Source organism: Hordeum vulgare, chromosome 3H, assembly GCF_904849725.1.
Source record: "Hordeum vulgare subsp. vulgare chromosome 3H, MorexV3_pseudomolecules_assembly, whole genome shotgun sequence".
Classification (NCBI taxonomy): Eukaryota; Viridiplantae; Streptophyta; class Magnoliopsida; order Poales; family Poaceae; genus Hordeum; species Hordeum vulgare.
In genome coordinates this window covers 530,359,399-530,374,129 of record NC_058520.1, presented here as the reverse complement: position 1 = coordinate 530,374,129, position 14,731 = coordinate 530,359,399, and the positions used below count along the sequence as shown (strand labels likewise).

General features: G+C 42.0%; 1 protein-coding gene across 3 annotated transcripts; it reads left to right on the top strand.

Annotated features, from left to right (window-relative positions):
- The first annotated feature begins 479 nt into the window (after positions 1-479).
- Positions 480-10,424, top strand: LOC123444726 (protein DECREASED SIZE EXCLUSION LIMIT 1-like). Of its 3 annotated transcripts, none has more exons than XM_045121545.1 (13): positions 480-644; positions 776-838; positions 929-997; positions 1,471-1,527; positions 2,387-2,586; positions 2,937-2,992; positions 3,585-3,678; positions 4,320-4,386; positions 5,997-6,079; positions 6,201-6,292; positions 7,269-7,375; positions 9,770-9,833; positions 10,048-10,424. In XM_045121545.1, exons 1-13 carry the CDS (start codon positions 520-522, stop codon positions 10,213-10,215), a joined length of 1,245 nt encoding a protein of 414 aa, XP_044977480.1. In that variant the 5' UTR covers positions 480-519; the 3' UTR covers positions 10,216-10,424. The 3 variants fall into 3 exon arrangements, with proteins under 3 accessions (XP_044977480.1, XP_044977479.1, XP_044977481.1); XM_045121544.1 differs by having other exon boundaries at positions 501-644; positions 2,937-3,004; XM_045121546.1 differs by lacking the exon at positions 9,770-9,833 and having other exon boundaries at positions 501-644; positions 2,937-3,004; positions 10,048-10,161.
- The last annotated feature ends 4,307 nt before the right edge of the window (positions 10,425-14,731 follow it).

The following is a 14,731-nucleotide window of genomic DNA, read 5'->3' as shown; positions in this document are numbered from 1 at the left end:
CGACGCCAGGCGCGCATTCCTTTCCGACGGGGCCAGCCGGATTGCCGCCTTGCACGACAAGGTTGCCTTGTCACTTGCGGACAGGCGCGTTGGTGCCTTGGGCGACGGTGAGGGCGACATGACCGACGACGAGATCCGCCGAATGGGATTGCACCTGCGCGACCTTCATGTTGACGAGATCCGTCGGCTCGGAGGCTTCCACGGCGGTGAAGAATGGCGGGAAAGATGGTCCGGAGCGCATGGTGACGCGACAATGGCTGCCGAGGAGGGGGGAGCGGGGAACGGCCGTACGAAAATTTCCGTCGCGCCAAATCTCGTTGCGGAAAAAATTACGGATCGAACGTGTTTGCGGGATCTGATCTGACAATATTTTTCGTCTCAATCCATATTTTGATGATTATTTTATGGGTCGGACCATTATGCAGGCTCTGCTGCTCGAGATGCTCTAATATAAACACGCCGTTTGCCAAGGTTTGGACACAACCGCTTCTCTGTCTGTCTCGCACTTAGCCGAGCGACATGGCCAGCGACCGGGAGAGGCCGAGCCGCCGCCCGTCGCCGGACCCTGTGGCGGTGCTCCGGGGCCACCGCGCCGCCGTCAGCGACGCCTGCTTCCACCACGCCCTCCCTCTCCTCTTCTCAGGGTAAACTTCCTCCCAACCCCTACACCCCTCTCTGGTCGCCCGTATCATCAGCCGCTTGCGATGAACCCTTTTGAATGTGAATCTGCTGTGCTTTGATGCTTGGTTCATGGTCTCTGATTTTCCTCCACCAGCGCGGCCGACGGGGAGCTCAGAGTCTGGGACACGACGAGCCACCGCACAGTCTCCTCCATCTGGTAAGCCTGCTGCTTCTGCAGACTGCAGCGGCGGGTGTGGTTCAGTTTCGAGTTGTTGGGTGTGATAGCGTGTGATTCTGCAATCTGCAGGGCTCATGGTGGCGCGGCTGGGGTGTATTCAATCGCTGCTGGCGCCGGACTTGGGAACACAATCATTAGGTGAGTGAATTGGGGTGAATTCTGTCAGGAGTGCTGGTTATTGGATATCTCAAACTTAGCTTACCATGTTGCTAGATAAGAAATCCAGTACCATAACTAGTATAACTATGTCAGAGCTATATTTGAAATACTGTTGGTGAGCCCATTTCAGGACTATGTTACAGTTGCCGAGCATGGCTTTAGGGAAAACTATATATGCCTGAACCATCTAAGTGCATTCTAACTTCTATATAACTTTTTCCGCATTGTCGAATGCAGATGGAAGAGATTTCCTTTGAGCATATTTCTTTCCCGTGGTGATCTTTTGTTGAATTTTGATCAATAGCTATGTTTTTGATATTGACTATACATGCTTGAACGGTCTAAGTGCCTTTTAACTTGTACACAGCTTTTGTTCGCAGAAATTAGATGTAAGAGATTTCCTGCGAGGCTTATTTTGATCCTCAATATCTATGCTTTTGATTTTGGCACAGCCAGGGAAGGGATGGTTTGTGCAAAGGCTGGGCAATTGAGGAAGCTGGGCTCTCACGGTATGACTTTCTGCATCTGCAGTCGCAAGGTGCCAAGGGTTGTCATATTTCCTTTTCTGAAATAAAGTTGAGAACTGTTTACGTCAAAAATAAGCTAGAGCACTATCAGTCAGGAATAGGCTCCCGCTTACTTAAAATGAAATGAAAAACACATGCACATAATCTTTCAAATATTACAAATCGAACATTCCATGAAGAATTGAAAATAAATCTTTATTTAATAATTACAAGACAGCTTCTGTCCCTGAATGCAGAACAACTATCATTCCTGATGTTGACTCTCCTCTGCAAATAGTATCCTGCAACTGCCCTTTGGCCACCAGAAAATACAGCTGCTTATTAGATTTAGGGCTAGGGGCGGGGCGAAATAATATACCCGGGTAGGAGTGTAATAAGTATCGCTATCATACTAGGGTTCCTTATCTAATACGTTGAAAGTTTCTTTAACTACCAATTCAGATAATCAGTGATGCTATCGATTTTATGGTAGTATTTCACTATTTCGTCCTGATTATAGCTTGAAAGCACAACCCTTATGGTGCTTTCCTGTTTTTTGACGGATGTTACGTTGTTATAAAGCCCTCATCTGTAAAGTGTAGTGGCAACATTTTGAAGAACTTCTAAACAACCAGGTGATTTGTAGAACCTAGAATTATTCTTTTCTTACAAATATATCTGGACTCAACTATGAATGACCTAGATGCATGGGCACTTGTGATTCATTTTAGGAGATAAGACAATATGTACAGTGTTCATGTGGAAATCTGGAAGAATATATACTTTTTAGCAGGCTTTGTGGCCCGTGCGTGTTCTATGAATTTCTGTGGAATTTATAAATCTATTAATTGTTCTCCTGCAGGAGGCCCATATTTACAATCAAAACAAGTACATACCATTTCTGTAAGATGTCACTGGTTAAGGTTCCATGTTCTGCACATGGCACACAAACCAGCTTTAGTGGCTCAAATAGTGGCACTGAGCCGCAAAGAGTACCTACTGAAGATAATACAGGATCAGATGGTGTAAATCTTGCAGAAGGAACACAAGAATATGAACAAGGTAATGTGCGACCATTTTAGAATCCCATCACGTTTAAAAGCAGCAATAGCCTCTGAATCCTACATGAATTTATTAACTAGTGACTTATTATGGAAGTGTAAGCTTTTCGGTAATGGACAAATAAATAGCAGTTTTATTCATTTATGTAGAAGAAAGACTGCAAAGGAAATGGTGTAATGTAACACTCTGTTGACTTTCAAATGTCACATCGTTTAAAAGAAGGATGTACTGTAAAGAAAATTGTGTCTGATAACTTCTTGTTAGACAAGCAAGCTATCTCTGCATTGTTGACTTTATTATGTACTCCTTCCCTAACAAGAAGTACAAAATATATTGTTATCTTTTGCTAGGCAGTTCCTTGGATGGACAAAATATATTGGCAATCGCTGGTCAAGAATCTTCTGAGGTTAGTTCCAAAGTATGTTATCTTTTCACTAACTTAAGATCAATATATAAATTTAGAGGCAATTTCCTATGCATGGTGGTAGCTACGCACGCATGGTGGCAGCTACACACCCTTTGGCAGAAGTGTCTTTTTTGATATATGAGGTCTCGTTTTTCTTATGGCATTGGCCTAAGTGCCTTTTCGTTGTATAGAAATGGCTTTTTATCACTTCTCTTTGTCTTTTTTTCTTGCCTTTTTGGCACAAGTGCCTTTTCGTTGTATAAAAAGGGATTTTTGATTTTTCTTACTTCTCTCTATCTTTTTGCTTGCCTTTTTGGCACAAGTGCATTTTTGCTTGCCTGATTTGTCCTACGCCACGAAAATAACTTTATTTTCGTTAGAGAGTTATTTTCCATGGTCCAAAATAATTAGAGATAAAAATTGGGGGCAGCTGCCACCATGCGTAGAGAGTTATTTTCGTATATAAATTATGGGCTTAATATAATGCTATAAAGCAAGCCTGGCTGAACTTTTGTGTTTATGTGTGTGTTTATGCTGTTACTTCTTTTGTTGTCACTGCTTTCATGTTGAAACTTCAAAACAAAACTTACAGGTTGAACTTTGGGACATTGAAAATTCAAGGAAGATAATGTGTTTGCCCCAAAGCTGTAGTGCTAATATGACAGGTCACCTTACCAAGAAAAAAGGTTTGTCCTCACTCTTCACCACTCCAGCTATAGTTGTTTGTTTTTGTTCAACAAAATACCATGTTGGGTTGTACCTAGTATATGTATCCGGTGGTAACTTCTCGCTTAGTAGAACCGTGAACTATTTAGACTCGACATCAGAGTAGCCTCCACCATTTTTGCTGTTTTAATTTTTTGTCTACCAGAAATCCAGAGTGTTTGGCTTGAGAATTGTCCCTCTTGGCCTAGATCCAGCAGCTCCACCTACATGGTCTGTTGATTCATTGTTCAGTTTTCATGGAAGGAAGTTATAACTTATAAATGCATGCCTTTATCTGAGATATGTACACCTTGCAATTTGACTGACCTCTCTGGTATCACGAATGCAAGGATGTATATATGTGATATAGGATCAATCCTTCTTCCATGGCATGAGACTCTCTGGCATCTTGTTTATTTATATTTCTTGTGCTGTTGTAGTTTTCTTGTTATTATTACAAAGTATAATGCATGGTTTTTTTTACAACTATATCGAATTAAAATAATAGTCTGCATCTGCAGGACAGCAATAAAAATCCCTTTTAATTGTTCTGTGTCATTTTTTTTCCTGACTATTTATGCTTTTAAGTAATCGTTGAAAACTGTAATTCTGTTGTTTTTAGGTCTATGCATGGCTGTGCAAGCTTTCATCCCATGTGAATCTGGAGGCTATGTTAATATTTTATCAAGGTATCCAGATCAACTTTTCAAAAACCCAATATGTTTGTAATTAATATTGCAAGATATTTTTATATGCCATGGCCTAGTGGAGTATCTGAACAAAAACTATTAAGCTCTATTCAGTTATAAAAAAACTATTGAGCTCTTTCTTAGGCCAATTGTGGCAAATGGCTTACATATGAATCTGGTCTTTTTATCAAACCCATGCTCTCTTTTATCCTCTGGCCTCTGTCCTTTGTTTGCGAGTCTTGGCTCTAAGTGTTATGCAATAATCACACATAATAAAAAATGTCATAAGCTGAACACATCTCATGTTTTATCAGGGTAGTAACAATCACGTGGAATGGAAATGGTATTCAAATGCTTAGCATGGTTATATTGCACATGAATCATCTTTCCACTCACATATTTAAGAGAATGATGTAAGATAATTCATCTCCCCTCTATGGCAGAAGTTATACTTGATCAAATTCTTATTGCAAGTGTAGTGATGGTGTTATGTGAAGTGTACAAATGACTATATGCAGCATACAGATTTGTGCCTGCTTCACAATGTTAACCATAACCATTGCTGTGTGTATTCCATGGGGCATGTGCAACACATAGTAAAATGATATTGTTGATGCATATTCATTCAATTAGCTCATATGTAAAGATTTCAACTGTGAGTGCATGTCACTTACACAACTAAATTGATTCTGTTGTGAAATAACAATGCAACTTTATCTTACAAATAAAGTCCATTAACTGAAGCGAGTATGCTTCGAGGGTTCAAGCATTTAGTATTATGGCATGAGTTTTTGACTAGTCACATTATGAACTGTAGTGATATCTCAATATAATCTCATCTCAATAGTTGGTACCTAAATATGGTAAATTGATCTCTAGTACTTGATACGCCAAACAATCCCATAGTATGCTTCTGGGGCAGGTTAAAGTGACTTTGATAATTTTTTCAGAATAAAAAATTAAAATTCTTAACCTTTTTGCATGCACACTGGATGTTCTCACGGAAATTTCATATTCAAAGTTCAAACTATATGTCATTTTCAACCCTGAACTACTTATGAAGTTCATTATTCAACCTTGAATTCTGAAACCGGTTGCTTCTAACTTTAAACTGTCGAATCAGTTTATTTTACCCCGTTGACCCTATCCCAAACGGTTGTGCTGGCAGAGATGACACGTGGCATCACTTCTACACTCAACTTAAAATATAGAAATCAGGATTCTTTTAATAATAAAATTGCTTTTTTGGGGCACCCTAGGGCCTGGAACTCTTTAGGAAATTTGGCAAATAGTTTTTTTTAGATTGACTATTGATTCATTTTCAGTTTGACTATCAGGAAAAAACTTTATAGGAAATTCAGGATTTCATATTGACTATTAGAAAATATTTAGCTGCATGTCATCTGTGGAGTATTGAATCCGCCTTTTCATATTGAGTTTTGATTATTTATGACTCCTTAAAAAGTTCATAATTTTTCAACGGGATAGGGCCAAGGGGGTGAATTAAACTGATTCAAGAGTTCAAGGTTAAAAACAACCAGTTTGAAGGTTCAAGGTTGAGAAGTGCATGTGTTCATTTTATTGATAAACATCACTTTTACGGCCACCAGTTATGAAGATGGAAGCACTCTCTGGTGGGATGTACGGAAGCCTGGGTCACCTTTATCTTCAGTGAAATATCATTTGGAATCAGGTCTCATGCTACAGCCAGTTTTAATTCAATTGTGTAACTTGCCATTTTCAAGAGTAGTTAATTTTTATCTTCCTTTGATGGAATGAAACAACATATAATCTAATAAGATGCAGGTCTGCAGCTTTATCCATTGCTATTGATGGTTTATGCACCGGTGGGATCTCAGGAGGTGCTGATAATAAAGTAGCCATGTTTGCCCTTGATCATCAGCAGGTGTGACATCAATTATTCTATGTTCTGTTTCCTGCTATATAAGATAACCCTATCATGAAAATGCATGGTGCAAGTCTTGGTTATATACTTGTTTTTCAGGAAAACGTAATGGACCTTTGCGTTTCATTTCATTGAAAAGAGAGATAGTTGTGAAATTGCAGTCCTCCTAGGAGGTGGTTACACATATCCGAGTTCATTTTGTAATCTGTATTCTTTGCATATTCTAAGTTATGTCACTCTCAGTACAGTTTTAGTAATATTCTCAAGTATATCCTGACACAATCATACATCCAGAAAGTGCTTCTAACAATTTATGATTACGCTAGAAACATGTAAGAACTGACAACTGAGATGTGCTTCCTGTGGGAAGGATTAGTAGGCAATACACTATCAATTAGGGATCGAGTCCTGACTGCCTTCTACTTGTAGAGATAATAACAAAAAAAAAATGTTCCCGGGAAATTGGATGGGTAAAAAAAGTCGGCAGCCTTCTATTGTTTTCTGGGGTGTGAAAATTTCACCTAGGTGAGGAAAAAAAAAGGAAAAACATGATTTTAAAGTTACCTCAGGATATCTTTTTGTTCGTTAATTCTATGTAAAAAATGATAGCTCGGTGTTATGTATTATATCCTCTTTTCAGAAGGTTGATGAGTGCTTGCATATCCAAAATGACAGCTATGTTGAGATGTCAGATTATCAGTGTTTTGTACTTGGATATTAGCCCAGATTTGGAGCAATATGTCCATGTGATAATTCATACATGCGGTGCTAACTAGTTTACATGGTCAGAAAATCGAGCACTTTATGATCTACTTCATAATTCAGACTCAATAGCTCGACATGTCAACTACTTGTGTGATTGTGATTTTTACATTCGTTTCATCACAAGCATTACCTGCACTGGAGTGCTTGCAATTTCATTTAGGAATCAAGACAACTGAAATTCTTAACCGAAATGTAGCTCTCTTGATTACAGGGCACATTTTCTCTCAGGAATGAGATAGTAATTGAGCGACCAGGTATAGCGGGTATAGCGATTCGGCCAGACAACAAGATTGCAGCAACTGCTGGTTGGGATCACAGGTTTGTCCCCCATTCTTAGCTTTTATTGCTGACCAGGTTATAGGTGAGATTCATGGTATATGTGAGACTCCCCTGACACAAGCATGGGAACCCCGAACCGAGGGCTTCAGGGGAAATTTGGTCGTTTGACATCTCTAGTTTTTCAAAATTTAACTATGTGGACTTCCTTGCCCCCCCCCCCCTTTTCTTTTCTCCAACAACTCCCCACACTTCCCTATGTGCACCCCGGACACCAGTGTTGGCTGCGCTCATCGTTACAGCACCTATACCTGCCCTTGTGCTATGTAATGTTCGCTATGTAACCCAGTGTTGGAACTCAGCAGTGCAACTTGAATTAGAACTGCAAGGAACATAGGCCATGCCACCTATGAAACCCAGCGTTCAACCTATGTAACCCACACTTGTGCTACGTAACCCAGTGTTCGCCTTTAGCATCATGGACTTGCTGTACATAGTTGACTCATGGGATCAGCAGAATAAATCAGTTCAGCCGATGTAAGATTCGTCGACGAATCTTATAAACATATATACAAATCTTATGTTTGCTTTCATTTATATTCAAGGATCTCAAGACATATGACTTGACCCGGGTAGCACATGCATCTCATAACCAAATTTCATGTATCTCATAAGCAAAACCATCATCAGGTCCTTCTCTGATATCGTAACAAAAAATCATTTTTTTTGTAAATTTAATAATTTCTTGTATCTCATACATTGTTTGCATGTGTAATGTACTCCCTCTGTCCCAAAATAAGTGACTCAATTTTACACTACTTTAGTGCAAAATTGAGTCGCTTATTTTGGGACGGAGGGAGTAGTAATTTTTTTTGACGGTGTGCGTGTAATATAGTATCACCCAGGCTTTTAGTGTCACACACACAAAACGTAGTATTACCCACGGAGCTAATATCACCAGGGCATAAAAAATATGCTTAGCCTCCGGCTCCATCCCCTTCCTCAACGCTTGCCAGCTCCCTGTGGCGGGTGGCCAGATAGGAGTTGTGATCGCCTAGTCTGCCATGGAAATCATGAGACATGCATTTGATTAATTTACTTACGATTCCATTCAAGTATATTAACCTACCAATAAACAGTCCTATATTCAAATCAGATGCAGTTATTGACTCAGGCAATCAGATCCACTAAGCCACTAAAAAAGGTTATATTAGCATCCGAGTCTCATGAGTACCCTGAGTCTCATGTACAGCATGAGTATCACCTGTACCCCGAGTCTCACCTCTACCGTGAATCTCACATATAATGTAGGGTTGTAGTTCAGCTTCTTGTCGCACTTCCACTACCGAAGGCTTGAGCACCGCCAGTCTTTCTGGAAACACTTTTTTTTAATTCAATTTCTAGTTTTGAACTGAAAAGAGTGGTGTTGGTCACGACGCCAGAGGCAAAGTGTGTGTCACTAAGAACTAAACCATAAAAAACATTAGCCTGTAAAAGGGGTTCTTCATGTAGTTTCAAATACTTTCCAAACATAGCCTGTAAAAGGGCTTCTCCATGTCAAACGCGTGATCGCCTAGAAATACATAAAACAAAAGATACATTCAATCATAGTATCACCTGTATAATGTAGTACCACCCAGGAAGCTAGTATCACCCTGATATCGTAGTATCACCCAGGAAGCTAGTATGACCCTGATATCGTAGTATCACCCAAGAAACCAGTATCACCCAGGAAGCTAGTATGACCCTGATATTGTAGATACTTTCAATCATAGTATCAGCAGGACGTAAAAAAAATGCTTAGCATCTGGTTCCATCCCCTAACTCTCAACGCTTGCCAGCTCCGCTTGTCTTATTCAAAATTGGTGTTCCACACCACAAACAGCAGAGCAAAAACAATGTCTTCATTTATCGTCTACATGCAAGCCATGTTGTGGAGTAGAACGACATGTATGAGATACAATAAATTATTAAATTTATGAAACAAATGTGTATACAGTCTTATCCAAACTCAACGGCTTTGTGAAGGGTATCCTGCTGGACGAGGCACTGCGCTGCGAGTGTGACCTCCATATGGACCACCGTTGATTAGCAAAGCCTGATTTACTGATAGCTGATTATGTCACGGCAACACCACTTGTCCCTGATTACCAAACTGATTTAGTGCTGGCTGATTAGGGTTTCAGAGGTAATTGACACTTGCGTGCCCTCTGAGGGCGAAGTGCAAGACAGAGAAGAGACTTCACATCCTGTAGATGACGATAGAATAGGTGCAGAACAGAAAATAGGCAGAGCATTATGTGCACAGAATAGGAGTAAAGCAAAGTTGGACAAGGAGTAGGCGATGTCCGCATGACAAAGCATGCTTCTAGTTGTTTATCTGAGTTTGTAATCCTTGCATTTGTGTAATCTTTCAAGTGCTTTACATCATTGTAGGATTCGAGTGTATAACTACAATAAAGGAAATGCTCTAGCGGTTCTAAAGTATCACAGCGCTACGGTACGCAGCTTTGTTCAACTAAGTGCTCTTGGCATTTCCATTTTGCATCTAGGGTCCCTTGATCAGTCAAAAATGTCAATTTCTGTCCTCCTGTTTACTCTAATTGGAATATGGGTTATGAGATCGATAATCAACTCAATTAGTTCCTTGCTACAAGTTGGTCAAATTCTGCTTGATGTGTTGTCTAACTTACATGCTTCTTTTTTGCTGGCAGTGTACCGCAGTGACCTTCTCACATGACTGCAAACTGTTGGCCTCATGCTCGGCGGACACCACTGTTGCGTTATGGGAGCTGTATCCTCCGAAAGCACCCAGCAAAGTTCTCATCGCAACAGAGGAGGTTGAGACTCGAGAGATAGAATCTGATCACGGTGTCATATGATCATGATATCTGTAACTTGGTGGAAAATCATATCTGTAGGCTTCAATAGATTGATAAAGAAATTTCCATACATGTAGAGGACATGTGAAATTTTATGGGAAGAAGGATGTGATTATTTGCGGTCTGTAACATAGTTATTGTAACTCATTGTCACTTGTTGCACAATTTACTTATTTCTCCATGCTTGCAAATGTACTTTTTGTACGAAATCTAAGTTTGTAGAACTAGACTGCTATACGATGATCATGGCCTGGTAAGACAGTTTCCGGTTTGAGCGAGGTGTAGGTTAATTTACTCTGAGTGAAAGTGGATAACCATCTTAAGAAGTGAATGAAAATTCTGTTGGCTAGTACGTATTTGCTTGTTTTTCTTTCTTTCTTTTTTTGGCGAGGAAGTAAAAGCTTGGGAAACTGCTATGTGCATCAAAGGAGGTAGAGAAAGAAATGTTATGCTTCCGACTTTGATGCCGGGACATATCTAATGGAGGGGAGGGGATGGGAATACTGGTGGAGCATTTGCATTCAAGGCAAATTACAAGTTTATAATGCCTCATGTATACTCCCTCCTCCTCAAAATAAGTGTCTTAAGTTTTATACAACTTTATACTAAACCTAGTATAAACTTGAGATACCTGCTTTGAAACGGAGGAAGTAGAACTCAAGAACGGTCAAGCTTTAGCCGAACTGCTGCTACTAGTACGAAAATTTTACAAAGAACAAAGTACGCTAATTCTTGTCCATAACAATAATATTACTACTGCTCCAGGGCGACGGCGTAGAAGAAGGCCGACACGCTGTCCGTGCCCTGCTGCTGCGCCGGAGGAGAAGTACTCCTTGGCTGCCTCCACCAACGCCGACGCCGAGGCAGCTCCCTCGGCGGGCACCGCGGGGGCGAGGGTGCCGTCGAAGGGCGCCTCGCAGAAGACCATCGTGGCCACGAACCTGTCCATGCCGGCGGCCGCCATCTGATCTGCTCGGTCGGCCTCCTGTCATGCCACGCTAAGCTAGCTCTGGATTAGTCTGATCTGATGCGACGAGATCAAAGCCAATGCTCGGACGGAGGGTCCGCGTAGGTGAAGTTTGTGTCGTGTGTTGGAGTTCGTCTCTGGCTCGGACGGGATTAAGCGGGAAACCGGGGAGGCCGAGAGCGCGAGGAAGCCGGAGTCGTTGCGCCGTACGGTACGGGACCTCCTATCTGACGCATAGTTCGTCTGCCACGCACACAGTGGTAGCCCGGCTGGGCCCATTAAAAAAAACTAGTTCTAGTAATTCTCCTCAAAAAGTTCGGCTGGGCCCATTAAAAAAACTAGTTCTAGTAATTCTCCTCAAAAAGTTAGTACTAGTATTAAATTATTATTTTCAGGAATGAACTTTGTATTACGCAGGTGGAACGTCCACAATCGGTATTGCTAAGATCAATAATCTCGGACAAGCCAGAGTTAAGCCAACGATAGTTCTCTTCTGAATTCTAACAAACTTAGCTAAATAATCATTAACAATATTTTGTTCACGAAAAACATGAGTAAATTTTGTACCACGCAAAGTACTAAGATGCTTGATTTCCTCCACCAGCGAAGAGTAGACCGAACGATCAGTGGCCTCATCATTTATCAATCACATAGCTTGCCATGAATCCAACTCCACGTGAATATGCAGCTTAGTTCTAGTATTAATTATGTGTTTGTTTTAAAAGAAAATTAACCCAATTCTATTGAACACAGGATCCGAAATGAAATCACACACGTGTACTAGCATTTTGAAACGATGGGGATCTTCACTATTCGACCAACATGTTCTATGTTGGTAAGTACTACCACGAAAGAAATGTCAGTTTGCATCCGGAGACAGATAGCATCAACTCGTGCGGCCCACGATGTGGAAGTGATCGGTACCATCAAATGATCCAAGGGTGGCGTCCAGGACGAGGTCTGCGCTTGCATTCAGTCCCCGCCCGCCAGGGATCTAAGGGGACACTGTAACATGGCCGTGGTCAGCGCTTGCACTGTTTGCAGTACTCCAGCGGGATTCATATAATCACTCGTTACTCGAGTGCGCCATGTCTCGGGCTGCCAATCAGGTGTCAAGTGCAATGGGAGTTGTTGCTCCCGGCAGTTTTGTGCTACTGGAGATGAATGAAATCATGAAGATGTTATAGTGCATCGTGAAGCGGGGAATCTATACGATAAAGCTCACAATGTAGTGCTCCAGCAATTAGCAGAACACGCCTCTGTCTTATGATCAGGGTCACCTGACGCCCGGGTTATTTTTCAGACAGAAAAACAGGTTCTGCCAATGCATTGCAAAAGAGAGTTGCATATGTGTAGAAAAAAGGATCACAGGGGCATAGAGTCTGCCCCAAGTGAGCACACTGTGCTGATTCGTCGCCCCCAAGCTAAGCCAGATTTTGGACGAGAACTGAAGGTGAGTTTGCCAAACAAAAGAGGAACTGAAGGCGTGAGCCGGTCGTGCGTGCCTGATGCGTTCGAACGCCCGCGCTTCCGCGAGGAACTGACGCTAAACAACGGTGGATCGCCCCATTTCCAGATCGATATGCCAGGAACAAACGGATGAGCCGTTGCAGCAGGATCGCTGACTGATGGATGGTGCCGACCGCCGACCGCCGAGGATGTTGGACGCAGAAAGCTGGGTCAGATGCCAACGAAAGAGTCCGGTAGCTGCGTGCCGCAAGAACTATTGAGATCGCGGAGAAGTTCCTGCGCAGCCACTTGTGACGGCCAGTCGCTCCGTCAATCCTACAGTTCCACGCACGGGCAGTGGAAAAGATTCAACGCCGTTGTCCCAGACTTGTCCTGGACTCCTCTGAAGAGCATTCCAAGCCACCGAACTGAACTCCGGCGTCTGGGATTCATTCAGAAACACGGCCATACAGACACCAAAGAACGAGCCACGCCGCCTCGCTCTTTGGCTGGTGACCACCACCCGTAGCTTCACGCCAAAGAACTGCGGGTTTGTTTAGAGCCTGTTTGAAACTGCTCTCCTTCTTAAAATTCAGCTCTGCTTTAGAAAAGACAAGCCAAACGGGATAGCTCCACGATATGCCGCTTAAAAAAAAACTAAAATTTGATGTACAACTTCAAAGTTTTTATGATGCTCCTGAGGGGGTGCTTCAAAAAACTCTAGAAGCTGGAGTTGGGGGAAAATTACCCACCACTGCCACCAATAAGTGGATACCCCTTCATTTCTTTCCCCTCAACCAATCAAATAGATTGTTTCCACCAAATTTTCTATTCTTGAAGCTGGAGCTAAATGGAAGGCAAATATTCTCTTGATAGTGCTATAGCTTATGTATGAAACTGCTTCAAAGTGAATTTGATGAAGTGAAGCTAATTTTAGTGAATTGAAGCAGTGAAGACTAATTTTGTCAAGCCAAAGTGTGACAAGTCATCAAAGTGCGGCAAGCCACAAAGTATGGCTGAAAAACGAATGTCAAACTTTGGCAAAAGTTGACAAAAAAATTAACTCTCTGATAAATGGGCCATATGGACAATAAAGTGTGTCAAACCAAAATGTGGTAAAAACCAAACATATTCTGTACCAACTAAACTCTGAATGCCAAATTTTGGCTTGACAAAGTGTGGCTGGTAACCAAACAGGCCCGCAGTGCCATGACACCCGTACGTGTAAAACATTTGCTAATTGCCGTGCCACCCGTACGTGTAAAACATTTGCTAATTGCCGTGCCATGTATCCATGCGTCCACAAGTGTCCAAGCGGGATGGGCAGGTGATTTGTTACTTATCCTTTCGACCACACGTCCTGTGCGTTCACGTCCCTGTCCACGTGAGGTGAGGTGAGGTGATACATCGGGGTCTGGTTTTCAAAGATTGCGTCGGAATACTGTTTTTCTATCCATTGCCTCCGGCGCCTGGCGGTTGGGTCTGCTAAACTCTGTTGACCGGCGTTGGTTTGTACGTGCGTACTTATCTTATCACGCGACCACGCTATTTATGTGTGGGTGACATCTGCTGCTGTCTCGACTCAGTGTTTGCATTGTAGTACAAAGCATGAAAATTTAGGATTTTTTCACTGTTTTGACCTATTGTTTGAAGTTGTGCATAAAATGAACTTAGTTTGGAAAGATTTCATGATCTAACCTTTTTTGAAACGCCATAAGCCGTGGTGTTTCTGCCCCACTATGAAACGCCTGTGTACCGAGGTGTTTCCTGGCACCACCGTAACGCCAGTCTACAGGGGCGTTGCAGCCCACCGCAGAAACGCCAGCCGCCTTGGCGTGGCAGCCCACCTCAGAAACGCCAGAGGCTTCGACGTTTCTTTAGACCAGAAACTGTAGGATGGTGATCAGAACTGTTGCTTTCTTCTGACATTTCTTCTTCTATATCATGAGCAGAGGATGGTGATCAGAACTGCTGCTTCCAGTACAGATTTTGATTCCAACAAGCACTTCCCATACCATAGCATTCAACAATCCGCATATCAAAAGTATAAGTAGCATGACATGACAAGTTCACTAGTTCATAAAACTTGAAACATCATAA